Source organism: Arachis ipaensis, chromosome B3 (genome assembly GCF_059453495.1).
Source record: "Arachis ipaensis isolate K30076 ecotype BB chromosome B3, ASM5945349v1, whole genome shotgun sequence".
Lineage (NCBI taxonomy): Eukaryota > Viridiplantae > Streptophyta > Magnoliopsida > Fabales > Fabaceae > Arachis > Arachis ipaensis.
In genome coordinates, this window is record NC_142438.1 from 11,708,222 (window position 1) to 11,718,275 (window position 10,054).

At 31.4% G+C, this 10,054-nt stretch overlaps 1 protein-coding gene across 2 annotated transcripts; it reads left to right on the forward strand.

Moving 5' to 3' along the window:
• The first annotated feature begins 750 nt into the window (after positions 1-750).
• Positions 751-3,243, forward strand: LOC107634164 (hypothetical protein At1g04090-like). Of its 2 annotated transcripts, none has more exons than XM_016337740.3 (2): positions 751-1,140; positions 1,370-3,243. In XM_016337740.3, exons 1-2 carry the CDS (start codon positions 1,038-1,040, stop codon positions 2,959-2,961), a joined length of 1,695 nt encoding a protein of 564 aa, XP_016193226.1. In that variant the 5' UTR covers positions 751-1,037; the 3' UTR covers positions 2,962-3,243. The 2 variants fall into 2 exon arrangements, with proteins under 2 accessions (XP_016193226.1, XP_020973797.1); XM_021118138.2 differs by having other exon boundaries at positions 840-1,140; positions 1,452-3,243.
• Positions 3,244-10,054: the final 6,811 nt, after the last annotated feature.

Genomic DNA, 10,054 nt, shown 5'->3' on the forward strand with positions numbered 1-10,054 from the left:
TAATCAAATTTGACATAGTAGAATAATCAAATATACAATTGACTAATAATTAAATTTATATTAAATACACCATGTAGTGGCTGATTTTTAATATAGTAAAAACAAATGAATGAATATTAGACACGATTAGGTTGTGGACATTTTTTTCAGGGGATGATTAATCTGAAATTCCGTCCACGTATGTTGGGCGTAGCTTAAATATCTTCTCCCTCTAATCTGGTGCAAACAACCTTATGATGCTTGCTTGCCATTAAATTCAATTTTGCTTCAGCTCCCGCTCCAAGACGTAAAATAACCACGTGTCGAAAGGAGTGTGAAGGGAAGAAAATCAAAATTTGGATGCAGTATACTGTATACGTTGACAAATGACAACTTATTTTTTAATGTATTGACTCTAAAGGGGTGTAATGCCAGACATGATTGAATATATCTGTTGTATACGGTCGTGAAAAAAAAAATATAATACAACATTACTATTTTACTTTTTAAAAATTTAAAAAGTAATAAATGACAAAATAATATGTTTTATATTTTTTAAAAATTAAAAGTAGTAAAATACAAAATGTCATTGTTGTTTTATAATTTTTTAAATTTAAAAAATATAATAAATGAATATCGAATTGTGTTTATATCAAATTTTTCCCGTAGGTGTCAAAATAAAAAAAAAATTACTAATATTTTTGAAAAATACCTAAATTATTTCAATGTTTAAAAAATTTAACGAAATCAATATTTTGACGTTGACGAATTAACCATTTATTAATTATTAAACTGTTTATGCCAAATTGAAAGATTATTAGCTTACTATTTATTTCCTTCAAGGATCCATGCACAAATTTGCCTGCATTTAGATACACTATTATGAGCCAAGAGAGATTGGTTCGGAAAAGCTTATTATGAATGAGAAGAAACATCGATAAAAAATTAAAAACAATCAAACACGAGAAGATGGATCGCATGATGATGATGATTGAGGAGTGTTGGATAAAGTGAAAGAAAGTCACAGAATGCGTGCGTATGAAGAAGAAGGGAGATAGATGCTCGTTTTCTCATGCTTCGGTCGGAAGACGAACGCAATAATGTGTACTTCTCAGCCTCAAACTTTTTCTCTTCCCTCTCCGATCCCGAATTGGCCTCACGGTAACATCCTTCTCTTCACGTTTTTCATTGTATGCGCCTTCCAATGAAATTACTTTCTTCTTTTACCCTTCCTTGATTTAGAAATCAAATTCCTCACTTCTATTCGGTGTTGTGTACTAGATTATTATGATTAACAATGCATTATATAAATCAATAGCATATAGAAGTAGCAAGGACCTTTTTTTTGAAAGGAAAAATTAACTTAGGTCTCTAAAATCTATGGTTACAGGAGGAAGTTTTGCTTCTGGATTTGCAAATCTTGGTGAAATAGAAGCTTTCAAGGTCTCTAATTTTGAGTTCATTTGGAGCAGCAATGCTATGCAGGACAAAAAGAATGCTGTTGTGTTCTATAAGCCTGTCGAAATACCTCAGGGTTTCCACATCCTTGGCCATTATTGTCAACCTAGCAACAAGCCTTTAAGGGGTTTTGTGCTTGTTGCTAAGGAAGTTGAAACTAATCATTGCGATGATCACGACAAGCTACCTCCCCTGAGGAATCCCCTGAATTTTGAGTTAGTTTGGAGTTCGAATGCAGGAAATCGTGAAACTCTGAGTGGTTGTGGTTACTTTTGGATACCTGAGCCTCCAGAAGGTTACAAGGCAGTTGGATACTTGGTTACTGACAATCCTAATAAGCCTCAGTTGGATGAAATCTGCTGTGTTCGTTCTGACCTCACTGATAAATGCGAGCCTTACCGCCTATTACTCGCTGTAAATTCTAAAATTCCAGAGCTTTCATTTCAGGCTTGGAACTTGAGACCTTGTGATCGCAGCGTTCAAGGGCAAGGAGTTCCAGTTGGGTCCTTTTTCTGTAGTAACGGATGCTGGAACATCGGTGAAGAGCTTCCAATTGCATGCTTGAGGAACCTAAATCCTGTTCAACAAACAATGCCAAACCTGGAACAGATACATGCACTTATCCAGCATTATGGTCCTACCATTTTCTTTCATCCGGAAGAAGTTTACTTGCCGTCTTCTGTGGTCTGGTATTTCAACAATGGAGCTTGCTTGTACAGAAAGGGTGTAACTACAGGCGAGGCAATTGATGAAACCGGCTCAAATCTACCTCGTGGAGGAACGAATGACAAGGAGTTTTGGATAGACTTGCCAAGTGATGATAGAAAGGACTTTCTCAAACGCGGGGACTTGCAAAGTGCAAGGCTTTATGTTCATGTGAAGCCGGCACTTGGTGGAACTTTCACAGACATTGCAATGTGGATTTTCTGTCCATTCAATGGACCAGCCACTCTTAAAATTGGAATGAAAAACATACCTTTAAGCAAGATTGGAGAGCATGTTGGTGATTGGGAGCATTTCACACTTAGAGTATGCAATTTCAATGGAGAATTATATAGTATATACTACTCACAGCATAGTGGGGGAGAATGGGTTGATGCATATGATTTAGAATACATTGATGGAAACAAAGCTATTGTTTACTCTTCAAAAAATGGGCATGCTAGTTACCCTCATCCTGGAACCTTTATCCAAGGTTCTTCAAAACTTGGAGTTGGGATCAGAAACGATGCGTGTCGAAGCAACTTTTATGTGAATTCAAGTGTTCACTATGAGATTGTTGCAGCTGAATATCTTGGAGATGCTGTCAAGGAGCCTCTGTGGTTGCAGTATATGAGAGAGTGGGGGCCAAAAATCGTTTATGATTCGAGAACTGAGATTGATAGGATAATCGATGCGCTTCCGCGAATGCTTCGGTTCTCAGTGAAGAACTTCTTTAACAAGCTTCCAGTGGAGCTGTATGGTGAGGAAGGTCCTACAGGGCCAAAAGAGAAAAACAATTGGACAGGAGATGAAAGATGGTGATTTTTTTTTCTTCTTCTATTTTTCTGTTTATGTAACATTTGATTGGTTTGTTAACACTGCAAATTCTAGGCTGGTAACATTGTAGTTTATGTATACATTCAAATTATACACACGTACACAGTGAGGGAAGAAGGGGGGCAAAATTATGTTGTAGTAGTTTTTTGGGTGGTGCTTCCCTTGTTGGGTGTTCTGACTTGGGACAGTCATTGATTTGTACATTACGGATATAAAGCAAAATTTATAAAGATTCAATCATTGACAATAATATAAGAATTCTTTCTCTTTCTGGCTTTGAAATTTGTTTTCCTAGTTTCGAGTGGTTGAATGGAATCAGGTAAAAGAATCACAAAAAGACTATTCTATGTGCGAAAGCTTAAATAAGTTTTCGAATCTCGATCAGAAACAACTGATGAAGGTACCCCGTGCAGTCATACTATCTCTTAAATGTATATCCGTGCAAACCTTTCCAATGTATAAACAACTTGAATTAGAAGAAAATGCGCAACTCAGTGAACATTGCCGTTGACACCACTGGAAACAATGAAGTGAAGGGATGATAACTTACGATTCCACGCAGGGTGTACTACAGAGGTGATTTGTTCATGTATTGGAACAATCAAGCATTTTTAGTTTGATCTAAGTCTTCGAAAAACATAATTTTAGTTTGAAGTCATCAAGTTTAACATCAAAACAAATTTTTTATGAAAATAGCACCAATTTCTATTATTCTTAACATTTAATTTCATTCAAACTTTCATAAATTTGAGATGTTTGCGATACTAATGTGGACTATTAGCGACTTTTCAGGATTGAAAAATTTATGTGAGTGAATTACACACATTGGATTAACATGTCCTACATGTAACTTGGATGCTATTATGCTAAGGCTCAGCGGCTCACATTCAGTCAAAAATGGGGTTTATTTTTCGACAAATTTTCTCTCAGTAACTAGTGTCAAATTTTTTGACAATTTTCTATCGGTAATTAGAACCTATTAAAATTTAAAATTTATATTAAAAATAAGTTTAATTGTACATGTATTTATATACAAATATATAATAATTAATATTTTACATGCACATGATAAATATTCTCTTTATTTTCTATTCCTAAAATTTTGGTAAAAACACATAAACAAATCAAATGGGAATTAATACTACGCAAATGTCCTAAAATAAAATGACTTACATGTATGTCTGATTTTATTTCTATGTAAATCGAATCAACTAAATTCGATTTACGTTTTTTCAATGTAAATCGAATCTAATTGGATTCGATTTACTACTTCTGCAGTATATACATATAAATCGAATTTAGTTGATTTAATTTAATACTGATATAGATTATTATTGAAAGTTAATTGTTTATTATTTTATTTATTCTATATTAACTTTAAACATAAATGTCAATAAGAAAATATCTACATTTGGATTCAAATAAAATATCGAAAAAATCAAAATGAATAATAATTGAAATCCAACTTTTGTGTTTTAGTTCAAATTTCAGAAAATCTATATTTTTATAAATTTATGAATGTGTAAAACAGAACATTAAATTTCTAAAAATTTATTAAAAATTATCATTTGACTCATTAGCATCTAAAAAATCATTACTGAAACTTTTGATGTTAAAAAATTAATATAAAATATAGTCCTCTAAAATAGCATAGGAGTTAAAACTTGATCTTAGAATTAGAAGTAATATATAATGACCAACTATATTTATACAATATGTAATTTAAGAAATAATTAAAATACTATATCAATTAAATTATCATTTAATTTATAAAATTAAGTATAAAACTTATGTTTTGATGATTTTATACTCTGAAAAGTCCAAGTTTAAGTTAGAATTAATATTATCAAAGTAATAAGTTTTATACTTAATTTCACACATTAAATGATAATTTAATTGATATAGTATTTTCATTAATATTATCTAAAATGCAGGAATGTAAATTGGATAATGAAAATAAAGAATACTTAGAAAATAAATTTACTTGAAAAGTAAAGTTTACATAAAGATAAATTGAAAGAATGAAAAGATGGAAAGAATCCTACAGAAAAGTTATTCGATTGCAGACTCATGAATTTCCTGTGATGTGAGTATGCTTGAGTGTTTTTCTGAGTTAAAGTTTCAACCCTTATTTCCTAATACTTCCTAGTATTTATAATCTACATTCGGTAAATGTCAATTAATTACAATTAATTACAATATCACAACCTTGAATGCATTCTCCTTGGTAACCGTTTCTGCCTAATCCTTTCCCATGATTTCCTCGCGTGATAGAAGTCCCTAACTTCTCCGCTACCATAATTACTCGAATCACTTATTCGAATAACTTATCTCGAATATCTGATTTCGAGTATCTTGTTCGATTGGACTTGCTCGATTTATCGAAAAGACCCTGCAATCAAATCCGTGTCGAGAACCTCCATCCAATGCTGGCGCGTGTGCCTTTTCAAAAACTGCTGGTATCTTCGACTGCTTTATCACTTCGAACCATTTACCTTCATCGAGAATATTTTTCCGATCAACAAATAAATGACAAAATAACATGTTTTATATTTTTTAAAAATTAAAAGTAGTAAAATACAAAATGTCATTGTTGTTTTATAATTTTTTAAATTTAAAAAATATAATAAATGAATGTCGAATTGTGTTTATATCAAATTTTTCCCGTAGGTGTAAAAAAAAAAAAAGCTAATATTTTTGAAAAATACCTAAATTATTTCGATGTTTAAAAAATTTGATTTCCTAGTTTCGGGTGGTTGAATGGTTGCAGTATATGAGAGAGTGGGGGCCAAAAATCGTTTATGATTCGAGAACTGAGATTGATAGGATAATCGATGCGCTTCCGCGAATGCTATGCTTCGGTTCTCAGTGAAGAACTTCTTTAACAAGCTTCCAGTGGAGCTGTATGGTGAGGAAGGTCCTACAGGGCCAAAAGAGAAAAACAATTGGACAGGAGATGAAAGATGCTGATTTTTTTTTGTTTTCTTCTTCTATTTTTCTGCTTATGTAACATTTGATTGGTTTGTTAACCCAGCAAATTCTAGGCTGGTAACATTGTAGTTTGTGTATACATTCAAATTATACACACGCACATAGTGAGGGAAGAAAAGAGGAGGGGGCAAAATTATGTTGTAGTTTTTTGAGCGGTGCTTCCCTTGTTGGGTGTTCTGACTTGGGAGTTGGGACAGTCGTTGATTTGTACTTTACGGATGTAAAGCAAAATTTCTTAGGATTCAATCATTGATAATAATATAAGAATTCTTTCTCTTTCTGCCTTTGAAATTTGTTTTCCTAGTTTCGGGTGGTTGAATGGTATCAGGTCACAGAATCACAAAAAGACTATTCTCTCTGCAAAAGCTTAAATAAGTTTCTCCTAGGGAGAAAAATACTTTTGGTTTCGGAAATTTTTCTTTTATTATTTCTTTTCTCGTATTAAGACTTGGTTTGGTAGAGGTATTTGTGTTTTTAAAAAGCACAAGTATTCGATTTACGTTTGGTAAATAAAAAAGTTTATGTACTTATACTTACACCTTTTAAAAATTAGGGATATTTTTGAAAATATTTAAAGAGAAACTTTTAAAGTTAATTTGTACTTATCAAAATTAAAAAATCTAATATAACATCATACATTAATTAATATCTAAATTTAATTCTTACATTAATGTTTATTATAGTATTTTAAATTTTAAAAGTTATTTTACCAAACGCATTTATTATTATTTGTGTTTATTAAAAGTTATTTTAAATTTAAATTACCAAACACAGATGCTACAATTTTTAAAAGGCTAATTTTTAAAAACTAGTTTTTATAAGTTATTTTTAAAAAGTAAAAATTTTACTAAAATAAGTTACTTTTAAAAAGTAAAAATTTTACCAAACTAAGTTTAAGGACAGTTTGGGTAAACTTTTTAAATAAGCTCTTTTGAAAAAAGAGTTTAAAGTATAAGGACTTTTATTAATAGTAGCTTATAAATAAGTTATTTTGTATTTGAAAAGTTATTATAGAAGTACTTATTTTAAAGTTGTGTATTAAATAAGAATGATAAAATAGCTTTTTGAAAAAGAGAGAAGTCAAATTTTTTAACTTTTTCAAAAACTCTTAAATAACTTTTTGGGAAGTTAAAAGCATATATATAAAAAATTGTACTAAACACTATTAATATAACTTTTTATAAGTCAAAAGTCGAAAAAATGTAACTTTCGAACTTTTCCAAACGGACCCTAAGTAGTGACATAACGATTAACACGATTAAGGCTTAGTTTGATAAACATTTTACTTTTTGAAAATGGCTTATGAAAGCTATAGCAGCAGTAAAAGAAGCCACTTTTATTGGATGAACTTTCAACCTTTTTGGACCTGATTTTCTATCTTAGACAACTTTTGATAAGTATAAGTACCATAGTTATGTCGGGTAAAACAACTTTTAAAATTAAAAAAGACCATAATAAATATGAAAGTTAAATTTAAAAATTATTTAATGTATAAAATTATATTAGATTTTTTAATTTTGATAAACACAAATTTTAAAAATTTCACATTAAATTTTAAAAATATTTTTATCTTTTAAAAATAACCAGTACAAATATATAATTTTTTTAATTTACTAAATAAAGATGAAGAGCTTGTCTTTTAAAAAATACAAATGCCTATTTAAAATTTTTTATCAAACCAAGCCTTAGATGCTGATGTAACATAACAATTAGAAGGAGCAATTTTTGTCTAGAATCTCCAGGTTGGGTGGAGCAATTTGCTGTACGTAGTTTGGATGCAAGGAAAAGACAAGGCGAAGAACATTATAGGATACAGTTGGTGTATGAAGAAATTCCTTAATCCTGACTGATTTGATAATTCAGTGTGATGAGTTTGAAAAATTTCAAATTAAAATTAATGATGATCAAACATTATTAACATAATTAATTGTAAAATTATTAATTTAATTTTTAATTCACACTTATTAATTAATAATTTTATTGTGCAAATTCTACTGTTGGACTGAAAAATTGACTAACCTAACATGAAGCCAAACATTTAGTTTTGCCCAAAATTTACAATATAATGTGTGGATGAATCATTATTTTGTTTATTGGGTCATATTCATTTAAACAAACCCAAGAATTATTATTTGCTACAAGACGAAAAAAATTGGTCGGAAAGTAAAGAAAAAGAAATGGGGGCATAATACTTTCTTTACTCTTTTAACTTAATGAAAGCCATTTTCTTTAATAATAATGCTGCATACTCCAACAGATTTCACACCCTTTGCTTGATGAAATTCAAATTTTTATTAAGAATAGTTAAATGCAGACATTAGAACCATGAGAGAGAAATTAGTAATTGATTTGATTGTGATCATCAATGCTACACGCTATCTAAAGCAAAAAGGGAAGAAAATGAATTTAGTTTAATTCATTTGTTCAAATCCATTGAATGCTTTTCTTCTTTCTCTTTCTTCTCTCTCTACTCTTTCTTCTCACTCTCGGTCATTTCACAGAGAAAGCATGGAAGCTATGGCAAGCTACCGAAGAGAAGAAGAAGCAAGTAACAAGACCATTGTAATGATGTCAAGAAAAAGAAAACAAAAAGTATGTTGTGGCTGAAATCTTCACCACAAATGGTAAGATTTGGTGAAGAGATCTCAGCTTCTCCATACTAAAAATGGAAGAAGATCCTTAAGGGATGACTTGTCTCAGCTTTTGATCAACCACCACAGGAGGTAGCTACTGTAGTTACGTGGAGAAGATGCAGAAGTTAGAGCAGAAGAAGCTGTCATCATCAAGAACTCATCAAGGGCTAGAGATCCTTCTTGGAGTGCAAGTCAAGATGGATGGGTCAGATTGATAAAGTTTGGTGTAAAAGGAAGACACAGAGGTAATTGCATGTTGGATTTTACATTCAGTTTCCTCTCCTCTCTCTCTAGCCGAACCGGTTTGCATGAAGAAGAAGAAGTTGGCTCAGTTCAAGAACTTCAATCTTGGAGGCTTCCCCTTCTATAAATAAGGGAGAACAGCCACGGCTTGAAGTAAGGAGTAAGAGTGTAAGACACAGAGTTCTCATAACTACCTAAACTAACAGAAGTTCTTTTCCTTCAATGTTTTCTGTTTTGTAATTTTCTGTTTAAATTTGTCTGTCTTGAGTCTCATGAAAAAAAGCAAACAGTGAGGTTTGTATGAAAAAGCCATAGAGCGAAAAAAGACAGAGAGTGCAAAATTAAAAGAAAAAGTCATAGATGTCTTTAGAGGTCCTTTGTACATCTGTGTTGTATTTCATAATTCTGTGGGAATTTCCTTACAAGTTGGGTTAGCACTTAGCAGTTGAAAGCTTGGCTGTGACCAAGTCAAGTTCAGGATTAGGGTTTAGATTCTGGACTTGTCCCGGATAGGAAGGGTAGTTCCTAAGGAGAATTGGTGTATGTAATCATGAAGATTATAGTGAAATTCCATCATTGTTGTGATGGAGACTGAATGTAGGCTGCATTGCACTGGATAGCTGAACTAGGATATATCGTGGTGTGATTCTCTCTCTTTCTTCTACTCCATTTCTGTTTCTGCTGCATAGGAGATAAAATAAAAAAATATCTCATGCCGGGTGACGAGATAAAAAGAAAAGTCTCGTGGTTGGGTACGAGACAAAAATCAAAAAGTCTCCAGAAGTTGTTTTAAAGACCAGCAAGTTTTAATAAGCAAAAAAGGGGGCTAAGATTCAACCCCCTTCTCTTAGCCACTGAAAAACCATCACGGTGTATAGTGCTATGAAGCACAGACATTTCGTTGAATTTTTGTGTCCGCGCACATTTCGGATACGACACTTACTGACACTCATCCAACACGCATGTCTGCTGTATTCAACCGTGTTTTAATAAAAAATAAAAATTTTTTCTCCGAATACGTTTGGACACACCTAAATACTATCACGTGTCAACGTGTCCAGTCTTATTCTTAACATATATTCTTAAAATAAATTTAGATATAGTATATATTATTATTTATTAAAACAAAAAATATTTTAAATACTTGATATAATTAAAATAAGACGTTAAAAATAATTAAAAATTTTAATTTATATTTTAATATTAATAAA

What these genes read in the sequence shown, in the direction of transcription:
- LOC107634164 (XM_016337740.3), top strand. Translation starts at nt 1,038, where the DNA reads ATGCTCGTTTTCTCATGCTTCGGTCGGAAGACGAACGCAATAATGTGT. An exon ending in GATCCCGAATTGGCCTCACG is followed by an intron (nt 1,141 to 1,369) that starts GTAACATCCTTC and finishes CTATGGTTACAG; the next exon opens with GAGGAAGTTTTGCTTCTGGA.